This window comes from Haliotis asinina, chromosome 7, assembly GCF_037392515.1.
Source record: "Haliotis asinina isolate JCU_RB_2024 chromosome 7, JCU_Hal_asi_v2, whole genome shotgun sequence".
In the NCBI taxonomy this organism is placed as follows: Eukaryota; Metazoa; Mollusca; class Gastropoda; order Lepetellida; family Haliotidae; genus Haliotis; species Haliotis asinina.
The window spans coordinates 2,790,232-2,805,757 of NC_090286.1; the positions used below are offsets into that span (position 1 = coordinate 2,790,232).

Here is a 15,526-nt window from a genome sequence, read left to right on the forward strand (position 1 = left end):
ACCACCAAGGTCAACTGTAGTAGTAATGTTATGTGAGCCATTTCTCACTGTCAGATGTCAGTGACCGCCTTCTCCTGGAGTCATGACCCTCTGACCCACCAACAAGGTCAACTGTAGTAGTAATGTTATGTAAGCCATTTCTCACTGTCAGATGTTAATGACTTGTCTTCTGCTGGAGTCATGACCCTCTGACCCACCACCAAGGTCAACTGTAGTAGTAATGTGTGAGCCTTGTTACACTGTCAGATGTCAGTGACTATCTTCTTCTTAAGTCATGGCTCTCTGACCCACCACCAAGCTGCACAAACATTTACTGAATCAAACTGCGTTTCACTAAATCAGATATTTATGTTTGATGTTTGTTTGTTTGTTTTTCAGTTCATCAGCCACTGTATGTGATGTACTCCTGATAAGTTCTGGCACCCACACAGTGCATTAGCTGAAACATCCATAGTTCCCCAAACTTGTGTACATTCTGTACTTACTGCGTTATCAGTCTCAGTCTTTGGTGAAACAGTGATGTATGGCAGATTCCATGGAGTCCAACCTATGTTACAACAACTGGCTTAGATCTAGAGTTGTTCAAGGTTATTTTTATGTTTGGTACCTGTTATCAAATGAGGTAACTATATTTCTGGGCAACAGGAAATCCTCCGCCCACCTGACCCTACCTTAGAGAAGGAGCCTCCAAGCTTCAACTGGACGGAAATGGGCTTGAGACCATACACTCAGTATGAGGTGGAGATTGACACCCGGCCCTCACTGACCACTGGATACTGGAGCAACAAGATCAGGAGGACCAAGAGGACACTAGAAGATGGTGAGTGTTGGAGGTCAGGAGTGATTGATGGAGGTCAACTGTGAGTGCTTGAGTGCAAGTGTTGAATGTGAGTGTTGGAGGTTAAATGTGAGTGGCAGAGATTGGGTGTGAGTGCTGGAGGTGAGATGTGAGTGGCAGAGATCGTGTGTGAGTGCTGGAGGTCAGGGGTGACTGTTGGAGGTCAGATGTGAGTGTCAGAGGTTAAATCTGAGGGTTGGAGATCGGATATCAGTGTTGGAGATAAGATGAGAGTGGTGGAGGTGGGATGTGAGTGCTGGAGATCAGAGGTGAGTGTTGTTGAACAGATATGAGTATTGGAGATTGGTTATGAGTGGTGAAGGTCGGATGTGCGTAGTGAAGGTCCAATGTAAATTTCCAGTTGTTAAGCACTATTGACTGTTTCATTTCACACATTTCATATTTCCAACTCATCGAGTTCAGTGGTAGTGCAGGAGTCAAATAGTGAAGCCTTGGCTCTTCATTTTCTAACCAACAGTATGATTTCCGACACAAGTACAATGTTTTAAGCTTTTTGCCTACTGTTTTATAGATCAAATAAAACTTTATAAAATCTTAGTCCTTCACTCACTTACAGTGCCAGCAACTGGTCCACACACCACACGAGGCAGCTTCTACTCTGAGGTCTGTCATTCCTATGTGCATGATGTCACACTGTTTTGGCAGGTAAGAAGTAACTGTTTGCAACACTGAGTACACAATGCCATTTAGAAAGTGGTCAAATGTAACCAATGTTATATTTTTGATTACATTTTCTTAGTAAAGTACAAAATTCTACTACTTTTGTGGTTGAGTCCCATCTGGGATTTGAACCCACAACCTCAGAGTCAGGCACCTAATCTCCAGCACACAAAGTCAGTCGCCTAACCCGTTCAGCCTCCGCAACTTCCACAAAAATGAAAGTCGGACAACTGTTAGTCTAGAATGCAGGCTTTGTGTACCCCTCTGAAAAGTGTGAATTGGCACGGCTCCCATGGCCGAAGGCCATGATTACACAATGCCATTTAGAAAGTGGTCAAATGCAACATATGTCATATTTGAGATTACACTTTCTTAGTAAAGTACAAATTCCAGGACATTTTTTAGTTGAGTCCCAAATGTGACTTATATTACATGTTTGTAACATTTACTTACACACTGATCATTCTCCAGGTTGGAGTTTAGTGGCACTGGAGACTCACCTTTAGTGATTGTCCATAAATGTTTCAGGGTAATTTGCAAAACAATCATTTGCTGTGGAGTGTTCATTCCATTCACAGATGTCCCTGAGATCTAATGAGACATGTTATCAGTACAACATGTCATCTCTTCTTTAGCTAAGTGCTTTTATTTAAAGATCTTCAAGTAATTTTAAGTACCTCAACTAGTAATTCCAGAAAGTAAACACTGGAATACACAGGAAGAAACATTTGGTGCTTTGGCCACAGGTGTGAGTTCAGTGGATTAATAGGGGTGTCAGGATGGGATGCTGGAAGACTAGCTTGAGCAGTCAGTGGTCATCAATGTGCCAACTCTTTCTTTCTTCAGCATTCCTTTGTGTTGGCTGGAATGTAAGATGAAGGATGGCTTGTACTGCAAGACTGTATCCATTGGACACAATGTGCTGTAGAAAATAATTTTTTTTTTCTGAGGGATGTTGAAATTCACTCAATCCATCCTTCGTATTGTCCGTCCGTCTGTCCGTCCATACACATTTGTCTTTTCGAGATCAGAACTTCAAAATGGTTTACTATTTCTTCAGCAGACTATGCACATGCATAGGTCTGGTTGTGTACTGGTGCCGTTTGGTAGTTTTGGAATTTTGAATAAAATATTTTTTTGCGTTTCCATGGCAGCAGCTTGACTTAGAATTTGGTAGGTGTGTCCTTCTCTGGACCAGAACTTCAAAAACATTTCCTCACTAAACTTGGGACATGGATAGGTCTTGTGGTGTATTGATGCATTCTTTTAGTTTTGGAATTCTGAATACAACATTTTCTTTGTTTCCATGGCAACAAGTTTGACTTTAACTGAAATTGGTGGTACTGCTCTTTTGCAGAACAGAACATAAAACTGTTCACTACATCCTTACCAAATATGGCACAAAGGCAGATCTGGTGCTGTATTGGCACCTGTTGTTAATTTTGGATTTCTGAATTTTTTATGTATTTTTTTTTTTTGCTTCTGTGCCAACAAGTTTCACTTCGGTTGAATTTGGTAGTAGTGTTCCTTTCTGGAGCAGAACTTAAAACCTTTCAGTACTCTCTGCCATATACACACCAAATTATTTGACATCATCATAACTAGTAAACATAGTGATGAAGAGTATTTAGTCATTGTGGGGTATATTGATGACTTTGTGTTCTTGTAATCAAGTTTGTTGCCCTCTCAAAACAAAAACAACAGTGTATTTCGGAGGAAGATGTTGTGACATTTTCATATAATGTGGGTGTGTTATCAAGAAAACTTCTAAACTGGCCTAAAATGATAACACATGGGGATATGAACATCAGTCTATATCTCAGTCTGAACTTGACCACAGTAGCCATATTGTTATTAAGTGTGTCATGAGATTGCCTGAATGATCGGACACCTAGTCACATGACGCTCTTTCTCCACCAGGAACCAAGACCGGCAGATCGCAACGGGAAAATAACCCACTATTTGGTGGAGTACAACTCTATCAACAAAACACTGGGTGCCTCCGAGTTCCAGTTTACAGCTCTCAGCCTGCAGTGTGACAAACACCAGGTTATCTATTTGAATGCCGGGACCAGCGTAGGAGCATCTGGCAACCCCTACGCCATTGTCATACCACCCACAGGTCAAGGTCAGTGTCAACATTTCAACAAAACTCACTTTATCAGTTTAGTATGACATGAGAGCATACAATATGGACATTAAGAGTGAGAGCATATGGGTCTGTATGTCAGCTGTTACATATCTTACAGGTCCAAAAATTGAAGATTTTTACGTCATGGTGTCTGGCAGAGAGGTCAAGGCCATGTGGAAGCGACCTGAAGGGGAGATAACTGAGATGTATGTGTACTGGTGTGTCGGATCATGGATCAAAAAGAAGTGTGAGGTATGTCAAGTTGTCTTAAATAATTTACATCAGTAGTTAACTTCAATAATTACTGTCAAAAATTAACATCATTAATTAACATTAATTATCAGAATGTCAAAATATCATTTGTTGACATAGGTAACGTCAGTAGTTAACATCAATAATTTCTGTCAAAATTTAACATCATCAGTTAAAGTCATTTGACCTCTGAAGATCCGGAGTAGATTATGTCTTCAGCAACCCATGCTAGGCACAAAAGGCAACTATGCTTGTCATAAGTGGCGACTAACGGGACTTGCTGACTTGGTTGACACATGTCATCCGTCCCCAATTGCGCAGATCGATGCTCATGATGTTGATTACATGATTGTCTGGTCCAGACTTGATTATTTACCGATTATTGCTTAGTACGGCGTAATACTAAACTCACTCAGATAAAGTCAGTTAGCAGAATGTCAAAATATCATTTGTTAGCATAAATAGTTTACGTCAATAGTTAGCAATGGTTGACCTCTGTCCTTTGTTGTTTGCTGTAATTGCTTTGAAACCAATGCCATGCTTTGTTTCTGTCCATTTTAGCAATGATACCGATAACACTGTTCTTCCAGGCTGTATCATTTGCAGAAGCCCTTGGTTTTTTCAACCATTAATGAAAGACCTTGGGCTTCAGCAAGTGATAATACTCTGAAAAATAGCATTACCCCTCTATTAGTCTGAAGGACACAACCTCCATGTCAGGTGATTGTGATTGGTGGAATGTTTTATATTTGTTCTATAGAAATGACACAGAAATGACACAGAAATGACACATTTTTCAGAAACTTCTGAAATGGGGATTAGTTGAGGCTAACAAAACGTCATTCTTGATCCCTGATGAGACGGTCATTGGTGATGATTACCTGTTTGGTCTGTCAGCCATCTTTGACAACCTGACCACAGGTATCATGTGGTCGGAGTGTACTGTCATGGAGGGCTCACGTGAGTAGATCAGACTGTCAACTGAGTTGAGGAATTTCGAGGAAGATATTTCTATTCCATCACTGATAGTCCATGTCAGTTAAAGCGTAAATAAATTCCTGTTATTATTCTTTATTGTATCACTCGTGAAGGTCCTGCCGTAGAACAGGCCTTCAGCAACCCATGCTTGCCATAAAAGGGCGACTATGCTTGTCGTAAGAGGCAACTAACGGGATCGGGTGGTCAGGCTCTCTGACTTGGTTGACACATGTCATCGGTACCCAATTGCGCAGATCAGTGCTCATGTTGTTGATCACTGGACTGTCGGGTCCAGACTCGATTATTTACAGACCGCTGCCATATAGCTGGAATATTGCTGAGTGTGGCATAAAACTAAACTCACTCACTCACTCACTCACTCACTCACTCACTCACTCACTCACTCACTCACTCACTCACTCACTCACTCACTCACTCACTCACTCTCTTTATGGTATTGTCACCTTTAGCTCAGGATGGTTAAATCTGTTCATCCACATCAAGATTGTTACTCATGTGTCAGACATTCATGTAAAAATAATGGACAAGCAGTGAACAGATAATGAACAGACACTGAGTGAGTTTGGTTTTTTGACACTTTTAGCAATATTCAAGCATTATCACAGCAGGAGACACCAGAAATGGACATCAGACACTGAACCCATCTGGGGAATAAGTCTAGGCCTTTTCTTTGTCAAGCAAAAACTTTAACCATGTGGATATCCCCCACAGCACCAAATGACCAGTGAACAGACTGTGAACAGGAAGTGAACAATGTTAAAACAATGAACAGCCCTTGTACAGGCAGTGAACACTTTACAGTCACTGGGACGTCAGGGATGTGTAAGTGTAGCTAAACAGAGTGTAGCAGGTTTTGTTCAAGTTCCCCGCTGTATCGTTCACAGTGCCATCAGTGAAGCCGAGCGGTCTCCAGGTGGAGAAGACAGACTCTCCCTCCAGTCTCAAGATCAAGTGGCCCAAGACAAGGTGCATTGACACAGCACTCATCACCAGCTACCGGCTGTATGTAGGGGAAGTGGCTGGCCAAAGTACGTCCCTCTCATTCCAACAAAATATATTTTATATACTCCAATATGTATGAGGTGGAAACAACTTTCTTGAAATGAGTCATGTTTTGTAATGCATAGACGTTGTTTGTAGTTGTATTGTTTGTTTCATTTCACGTAATGAATTCTGGTTTTGTGAAATTTTTGACAACAAATGGTATGGATTTACAACTTCTTTAATGTTTACAACACTACAGCTTCTAAATGCCAATCAAGCAGTTGTGAAATATTTATTATGATAATGATGGTGGTGGTGGTGGTGGTGGTGCTGCTGCTGCTGATAATGATGATGATGATGATGATGATGATGATAATAATGATGATTTCAGACATCATCAATGAAAGGAACTTCACCTACAACCTGACTACAACCGAACATGTTGCTGGCGATCTTCATGTTGGGACAAACTACAGCTTCAGGTTGCAAGCTTTGTCCTCTGCTGGAGATGGACCGATCAGTGACCCCCTGTACCAGACAGTTGCATCAGATCATGGTGAGTTACCTGACTCTCTGTACCAGACAATTGCATCAGATTGTGATGAGTTACCTGACCCCCTGTACCAGACAATTGCATCAGATCATGGTCAGTTACCTGACTCTCTGTACCAGACAATTGCATCAGATTGTGATGAGTTACCTGACCCCCTGTACCAGACAATTGCATCAGATCATGGTCAGTTACCTGATCCCCTGAACCAGACAACTGCATCAGATCACGGTCAGTTACCTGACTCTCTGTACCAGCTGATTCCATCAGATTGTGGTGACTTACCTTTGTACCAGGTGACTGATACAGGAACCTAGAGTATTCAAAGTAATACATAATTATGAAGAAGTACACAGTGATGACTGTGAGTTACCTGACCCTGTGACAACAGTGATGATTGTGAGTTACCTGACCCTGTGACAACAGTGATGATTGTGAGTTACCTGACCCCGTGATAACAGTGACAATTGTGAGTTACCTGACCCTGTGACAACAGTGATGATTGTGAGTTACCTGACCCTGTGACAACAGTGATGATTGTGAGTTACCTGACCCTGTGATAACAGTGATGATTGTGAGTTACCTGACCCTGTGACAACAGTGATGATTGTGAGTTACCTGACCCTGTGACAACAGTGATGATTGTGAGTTACCTGACCCTGTGATAACAGTGATGACTGTGAGTTACCTGACCCTGTGACAACAGTGATGATTGTGAGTTACCTGACCCTGTGACAACAGTGATGATTGTGAGTTACCTGACCCTGTGACAACAGTGACAATTGTGAGTTACCTGACCCTGTGATAACAGTGATGATTGTGAGTTACCTGACCCTGTGATAACAGTGACAATTGTGAGTTACCTGACCCTGTGACAACAGTGATGATTGTGAGTTACCTGACCCTGTGATAACAGTGACAATTGTGAGTTACCTGACCCTGTGACAACAGTGATGATTGTGAGTTACCTGACCCTGTGACAACAGTGATGATTGTGAGTTACCTGATCCTGTGACAACAGTGATGATTGTGAGTTACCTGACCCTGTGATAACAGTGATGATTGTGAGTTACCTGACCCAGTGATAACAGTGATGATTGTGAGTTACCTGACCCCGTGATAACAGTGACAATTGTGACTTAACTGACCCCGTGATAACAGTGACAATTGTGAGTTACCTGACCCTGTGATAACAGTGACAATTGTGAGTTACCTGACCCCGTGATAACAGTGATGATTGTGAGTTACCTGACCCCGTGATAACAGTGATGATTGTGACTTACCTGACCCCGTGATAACAGTGACAATTGTGAGTTACCTGACCCCATGATAACAGTGACAATTGTGAGTTACCTGACCCTGTGATAACAGTGATGATTGTGAGTTACCTGACCCTGTGATAACAGTGATGATTGTGAATACCTGACCCCATGATAACAGTGATGATTGTGAGCACTGATACAGAGGGTTTTATCTATTTTTCAGGCTTTTATGATTCCCCTCTGTTGAAGGCAGTTGCTGGAATAGCAGGTTCTGTCGGTGTCTTCTTCTTGGTTGTCGGTTTAATGTGAGTAGTTTCATACAACCATGAACCAAGAACATGTATGGCATGTCACATTGTTACCAGAATTTGTTGTTTCAGGAACCTGATAGTGTTTCTTCATCTGTCAGACATGCCAGTATTAATTTATTAATAAATAACTCCCTCCCTCGTCAAGCTTTGGTAACCACTGGGGCACGGTGGGCGAGCTGTCTAAGGCGCCAGGCTAGTAATCCAGCGAGCTTGGAGGTGCCCGGATCGAGCCAACCTATGATCGGGTGTTAAAAACCTTGGAGTGAACTTTGTGTGCCAACTCTTTCAGTGTTGTCACAACCCCTAATGTGAAGTACACAACCCTGTGCATGAAAGAACCAACGAATCTGTTGGTAGATGACCAGATGGTGGCCACACGAATACGTTATGTGCAACATGCAGTAAACGTTGACAAAGTACTGTTACCATGGGTCCCAGTCCACCCAACTGTGAATGGGTACCTCATAAGGATGGGAAAGCCACATTAACTCGGTGCACCTAGTGGGCTGCAAGAATTGTATGCTCCCCTGGGAGTTGAGACTGAAAATACTATGTTGTGATGGACATCAATGATCGGGGGAATAATAAAGCTCTCTTGAGCAGTTGAAGTGGCGAACTGGATATCAGCGCTGTACAAATGTCTAGTATATTAATAACCAATATAGCATTCACAGAAGCAGTGTTCACTCACTGTTAGACATCAGCAAACAGAGGAGATTACCATGTGTCCCAGCTCCGTTGAAGTAAACACACATTTTGTGAAAGGTCTGTTTTGTGGATGGTCTGTTTTGGTAGATAATTGAACATACCTACTTGACAGAGAGAAGACCTTTATCCAAGCTAATTTAGATAAATGAAAGAGGGAAAGAGTGTTTGGGTCACACATATTATAAAACTGTGCTCATGTTATCATCAGTGAAGACTCAGGAGTAAAATTTGATCTTGAGCTGGATCTTGAAAAGCAAGTCAGTCATCTTGTGCGAGTCTGTTCCCTTCAACTGAGAAATATAGGAACTATAAGAAATTAAAGAATCAACACTGATCCTTGTTTTGTCTCTTGTAATGTCCAGATTTGCCTATTGTAACAGTTTCCTTGCCAGGATACAAGTGCTTGCTTCAGTGGATCCAGAATAATTGTGCAAGAGTAGTAACTCTATGTCCATAATCTAGCCATATCACTCCTGCGCTTCCGAACGTGCACTGGTTACCTGTCCATCAAAGAATTGCTTTTTAAGTTCTGTGCGTCAGCTACAAGTGTGTAACAGGTGCTGATCCTGATTAGCTTTGGGAACCACTCCAGCTGTACACACCAGCAAGATATCTCAGATCTGCTTCACAGAACCTCTTGTGTGTACCCAGAGTCAGAACCGTCAGGTTTTGACAAAGATCCTGTGTTCTTTGTAGCCAAGAAATGGAACAGCCATTTCCTCACTGTTGGAACTGCACCATCATACTCAGCATTCCCATCATATCTGAAAACTTATCTGTTCCAAAAAGCCTACCCTCCATGTATCAAATGAACGTACTTTAATCCTGCACTGTGTGACATTGAACATTGGGTGCTTCAAGCATGCATTATGAATGGAGAAAGGCACATTACAAATGGACTGTTATTGCGAAACAGAGCACTATGTATTCATCTGCATCTGTCTGTACGTAGTTCTCATGATCTGTTAAACCTAATGTCTTCAAGTTTGCTGACAGCCTGCATTTGGGGATTACGCAGACACCAGTCAATTTTGGTGACCTTGACTTAATTTTCATGGTCACCATGACACTTTCACCTCTTTTCAAAGTCTTGTTAACATGAAATCTCATGAACTCTTCTACCCAGTGTCTTCAAATTTTGATGAGTGAATACATTAGCAGATTGCACAGACACCAGTTGATTTGGTGACTTTAACCTTACTTCAAGATCATCATGGCATGACCCTTGTTCAAACTTACGTTATGGCAATATGTCATGGACCATTGTACCCAATGTCTTCAAATTTGGTGACAGCCTACATGAGGTGATTATGCAGACACCAGTTGATTTGGGGGAACTTGACCATATTATCAAAACTTTGACCACTTTTCATACATTTGTTAATGCGATATTTCATGGACACCGGTTTATATGTGTGACCTTGACCTTATCTTTGAGGTCACAAAAACATTTTGACCAGTTTTCAAACTTATGTAAAGACGATATTTCATAAAACATTGCACAAAATGTCATCAGTGTTTTGACGGCCTACATGTATGTGACCAAAAAATTGACAGCAGTAATTATCTCATTAATATTATGTTCATCCTTAGCAGCAGGGGACACTGCCATAGTAATGGCAAACACTTGTTATTATCATGGTCCTTGTGAGAGCAACTCATGGTTTCCTCTTACAGATGCTGCTATTGGAAGAGGAAACAGTGTTGGAGATCAGAAACAATCAGCTTACCTAAAGTGAGTTGCGATGACAATGGTCACCTTCATAAGTTTCACAGGTGTATCAAAAATATTGTGCAATTTTTATCATCTACCATCTGTCATCATCAAGGAAATGATTCATGTCCTACCTTGTACGTAGACTATCACTCCAGCTGAGTAATTAAGCGTTGAATGAATGAGTGGGTTTAGTTTTATGCTGCTTTTAGCTATATTCCAGCAACATCATGATACGAAACACCAGAAATAGACTTCACACATTGTACCCATGTGGTGAATTCGAGTCTTCAGCATGGCGAGCCAGTGCTCTCACCACTATGCTACCAAACTACCTCTAGATCTATTTCTTCTGAAGCCAGATCACCTGTGAATTAGTGCTTTTGCCTCTCCCAAAAGCTGGTATCAGGTGCCCATTAACAATTTGACATGTTTGTTATGTTTTCAAATATCTAAGTTTTGACAAATAATAAAACTTAGGGTTGTGCTCTTTTAGAAGCTGAATTCCATAATTATGGAATATTTGCCGGTGAAAATTGCTTGTCAAATTAGCCCAGGATTGAACGAATGTCTTTGCTGAAGTTATGACCCAAAATTGAGTAAGAAACCAGACTTTATTTTGAAACTGAACCTGACTGGGGATGTGTCCTGATGACTTGTTTGTATTTTTGTTCCAGTGGACAAGCCCATATTCATCCCCAACACATGACATGCTGAGGTCAGATACCTCCTCATCAGAATCGTCCTCCATGGGTGCCACCAACCAAACCAAGGCAACTGAGGAGGTAACTAACAAATGCAACCAGTGCTCGAATAGAAGATTCTCGTTTACTCCTCTTTAGGTGTCCTCTGATCTTCATTGAGAGACCTGTCACATCTGAGTAAAAATCCTGATTTTAATTGTGGCAGTCACTTGCTGCTAGTATACATGCATAAATCGTAAGTTGGTATTTCCTTTAATAAAATTGCCACCTTTTTCCGAAGCATAAGAAATGAAATTTAATGTACAATCATTCAAGTGTATTCCAAGTGAAATCACCACCTAGCTATTTTGTGAAGAAGGCAGGGATAAGTTGTGAGATTCATAACACCATCAGCTACAGGATCAGTTCTAGGGTTAGTAACACCATCAGCTACAGGATCAGTTCTAGGGTTAGTAACACCATCAGCTACAGGATCAGTTCTAGGGTTAGTAACACCATCAGCTACAGGATCAGTTCTAGGGTTAGTAACACCATCAGCTACAGGATCATTTTTAGGGTTAGTAACACCATCACTAACAGGATCAGGTTTAGGGTTAGTAACACCATCAGCTACAGGATCAGTTTTAGGGTTAGTAACACCATCACTAACAGGAGCAGTTCTAGGGTTAGTAACACCATCACCAACGGGATCAGTTTCAGGATCAATATCTGGATTATTCCTAGAATCAGGTAAAGGATCAGCTACAGTTTCAGTGGCAGGATTGGTAGTTATAGGATCAGTAACAATATCAATTACAGGATCATGTACAGGATCAGGAACAGTTACAGGATTAGATTACAGCAGGATTACAGCAGTAGCAGGAATGTTACGAGGATCAGTTAAGGAAAACACTGATGTTTACTTGCAGGATGTGATCCGTTCCAGTTCCAGCAACAGCACCAGGACCAGCTCAGATACCAACATGAACGGTGGCCAGCTTGGCATCCTGCCCAATGAGACTGTCCTACAGCTTACAAGTGACCCAGATCAAATTCAGGTGGTCATCGACCCAAATAAGGTTGATGTCCAGAATGGAATTGTTCATTGCCCTGATTATAAGAAAATAGGTGATATTGAACCTGTGCACAGTAATAGACCACCAGAGAATTACTCCCTGTTTACTGACACAGGTCCTGAAGCAGATCAGATTGTTACCAAGAAAGATCTTGCTGTTGCGAGCTTGAATCATGTGTCATCCAGTTTGGATACCACAGTTGGCAATGTAGCTCAACCTTTCCACCCAGACTATGTCCAAGAACAGCAGGTGACTAATGGGGTTCCTTATGTAAAGACAATTGGTACTGAGGTTGATACATCTTTTCATCCTGACTACCTTTCCAACACAAGTCCACCAGTTATCCTTAATGAGAATTATGTACCAGTTCCGTTGGTGAATGCTTGTAAACAAGAAACATCTGAAGGGTCAGGGTCAGATAATTCTAGGTCAACATCAGGTTCATTAGATGCATATATGAAGGCCGGTCTAGGTCAAAATGATGTGCAAACCTCACCAGAATCTCCAACTCACCCGGACTATGTGGCATGTGTTTCTATAGCAGACCCAGCTGTTCTCCCACTAGAGGAACATGTACTGCAGCTGATGCCCCGAATTGAAGCAAGTCCCCGTGAAGCACCTACTGCTGGAATGGAAGCGAATCCCGGTTACATTTCCATCACAGACATCAGTACCAAGCTGTAGTCAGTTGCCTGACTTTGTCATCTGTATTTTGTGTAATCCTTCAAACACATCATCCATGAGACATCAGTCTGAGATGGAACCATCCCGGTGAAGTGACTTATGACGCAGACAATAATAGCCCCATTCTCTGTTTTGAAATTTAGCTTACTTTGCACTTATGATATTCTGAAAAATGTACTAGTCAGCTACCAGTGATAATTTTGTGCATGAGATGAATGCATCACAATATCGTCCCTCTCATGAACACTTGAATGGCAAAATGTACAATATGGCATGCATCAACCCTTGAAGATGGCTGCAAGCTTGTGAGAAATTTGGAACACTTGCTACTCAGAGTAAGGATTTTGTTGCAGAGCTTCACTACTTAACCTTCTCATGTAACCATGGCAATCAGTTGACCTGTACAGTACAGAATGACCTCACAGACTGGTCCCAGTCTTCATGAACATGTCTGACTGCTGATCTCCACATTGCTTCGTCTGGTATCGTAACATCCCTCTTTCTTTAAGGAAAAGCGATAAGCTGATTAAATTCAAAGTTCATGAAAATTCAGCTCTTATGAAAATCTTATTTCTTTTAACAGTTACGCTTTTAACTATACTCTGAAATAAGATGACAGTCTCTCGTTGTTTGAGCATCAGTCCATTGAAACTGTTTATCTTTATAATATAATTCAAAAGAATTACTTTAAAACTTTAACTTCAAATTAATACTGAAGATTGTGCTTCCTGCACTAATACTGAAATCAGGTGTGTCCATCACAAACTATTTGTTCACTGCTCACACTATCCTAACTCTACACAGTCTCTTTATGATATGTAGTCACTGAGGTAGGTAGGTCTTCTCACTGCTCTGCCTCGTAGTGTCCTCTGTGGACTAACAGGAACGTCAGTCTTAGGTGGAGACATCGGCGGCGGCGGCTGCTGAGTGGGTTGTTGACCTCGTTGTGGTGTAGTCGGCATCGGTTGTGGCTGCTTCGCTGGGGAGCGCTGAGGAGGATTGACATCCATCAACCTGTCTGCTGCTGGTGGCTTAACAGGCTGTCTTCTGCTGACTGCTGCTGGCGCTGGTCTGGGGTTCAAACCTGCTGGTCTCAGGTTCAAACGTGGTGGCTGCATACGTTGACTAGGCGTTGAATCTGGTACCGGATATCTCTTCCACATACCCGTTTCTGCAAAGTGTTCTTTTGATGTTCGAAGGTGTCTTCGATTTCGACGATACTGTCGACCATCTTCTGTGCGAACACTGTAGGATCGAACATCTACCTGGTTTTCAACTCTGGCTTTTATCCATCTTCTGTGACCTGGAGGCTGGAATCTGACTATATCACCCTTGTGGAGTGACGGTAGTTCTCTGGTACTCTTGTTGTAGTAAGACATCTGTACAGCTTTCTTCTCAATGAGTCTCTGTTTAACATTAGGCTGTATCTCTGGTTTCAAGAGCTGTTTGGACACTGGTAACTGACTTCTGGTTCGTCTACCGAATAGACGCTGTACTGGTGATGAACCCATCTTCTCATTTGAGATATTTCGTAACTCGAGGAGAGCTAGAAATGGATCCGACTTGGCTTCATGTGATTTCTGTAGCATTGTCTTTGCAATCTTCACAGCACTTTCAGCTTTGCCATTGGATTGAGCATATCCTGGTAAGCTGGTATTGTGTTCAAATCCATATACTGAAGCAAAGTCTGAGAAACTATGCGAGTTGAATGGCGGTCCGTTGTCAGTAATAACTACCTGTGGGGCTCAATGACGTGCGAAATGGGCCTTGAGTTTGGTGATAACTTCGTTTCCAGCTTTACCTTCCAGTCTATCGATTTAGAAGAAGTCGGAGTAGAAATCGACGGTAATGAGGTAGTCCCTTTTGTCGCATTCGAACAAGTCACAGGCAATATATTGCCATGGCAGCTCCGGGATCTGGTGACTTATCATTGGTTCCTTGCCCTGGTTAGACTGTATGGTGTTGCACACACTACACTTGGATACATAGTCTTCAATGTCCTGTACATTTTGGGCCAATACACTGTCTCACGTGCTCGTCTCACACATCCCTGTATACCAGTGTGACTCATGTGCAGTCTCTCCATAATGATGTGTCGTGCAGCTGAGGGCACCACAATTCTGTCAACTTTGAAGACAAGTCCATTTTGTACAGACAGTTCTTCTCGGAAATTTGCATATAGTTTCAAATTCCTCGGAACTCTCTCTAGGTCTTCAGGCCATCCTTGCTGAATTATTTTCATGAGCTGGCATAGATCTTCGTCCAACTTTGTAGCTGTTTGTAGCTCTTGGAGTCTTTCGCTTGAAACCGCAATGTTCTCTGTCATGTCTATGCTCTGCAATTCTTCTTCAAGCGATGTTAAGAAGATCTCTTCCTTTTCAACATCCTTCTCCGGTCTTGAGACGAAGGCTCTACTGAGTGTGTCGGCTAAGTACATCTCCTTGCTTTTCTTGTACACAACTTCGTACTCATATTTCTGTGTTCGGAGAAGCATCCTCTGTAGACGTTTTGGCGCTGATAATAGGCTCTTCTTGTGTATTGTCACTAGTGGTTGGTGATCAGTTTCTACAAGAACTTTTCTTCTGTAGACATATCTCTCGAACTTTTCTAGTCCGAACACCATCGCTAACATCTCTTTCTCAATTTGGGCGTA

At 41.9% G+C, this 15,526-nt stretch overlaps 1 protein-coding gene across 2 annotated transcripts in view; it reads left to right on the forward strand.

Annotated features, from left to right (window-relative positions):
- Window positions 1–12,873, forward strand: part of LOC137291245 (interleukin-12 receptor subunit beta-2-like) — a 59,557-nt gene extending 46,684 nt beyond the window's left edge. For both annotated transcript variants that reach the window (XM_067822544.1, XM_067822542.1), the window contains 11 exons: window positions 646–820; window positions 1,416–1,504; window positions 3,440–3,647; window positions 3,769–3,902; window positions 4,703–4,862; window positions 5,786–5,929; window positions 6,277–6,441; window positions 7,921–8,002; window positions 10,394–10,451; window positions 11,108–11,215; window positions 12,043–12,873. In XM_067822544.1, coding sequence (XP_067678645.1) covers window positions 646–820; window positions 1,416–1,504; window positions 3,440–3,647; window positions 3,769–3,902; window positions 4,703–4,862; window positions 5,786–5,929; window positions 6,277–6,441; window positions 7,921–8,002; window positions 10,394–10,451; window positions 11,108–11,215; window positions 12,043–12,873 — 2,154 coding nt within the window. The remainder of the gene's footprint in view (window positions 1–645; window positions 821–1,415; window positions 1,505–3,439; window positions 3,648–3,768; window positions 3,903–4,702; window positions 4,863–5,785; window positions 5,930–6,276; window positions 6,442–7,920; window positions 8,003–10,393; window positions 10,452–11,107; window positions 11,216–12,042) is intronic.
- The last annotated feature ends 2,653 nt before the right edge of the window (window positions 12,874–15,526 follow it).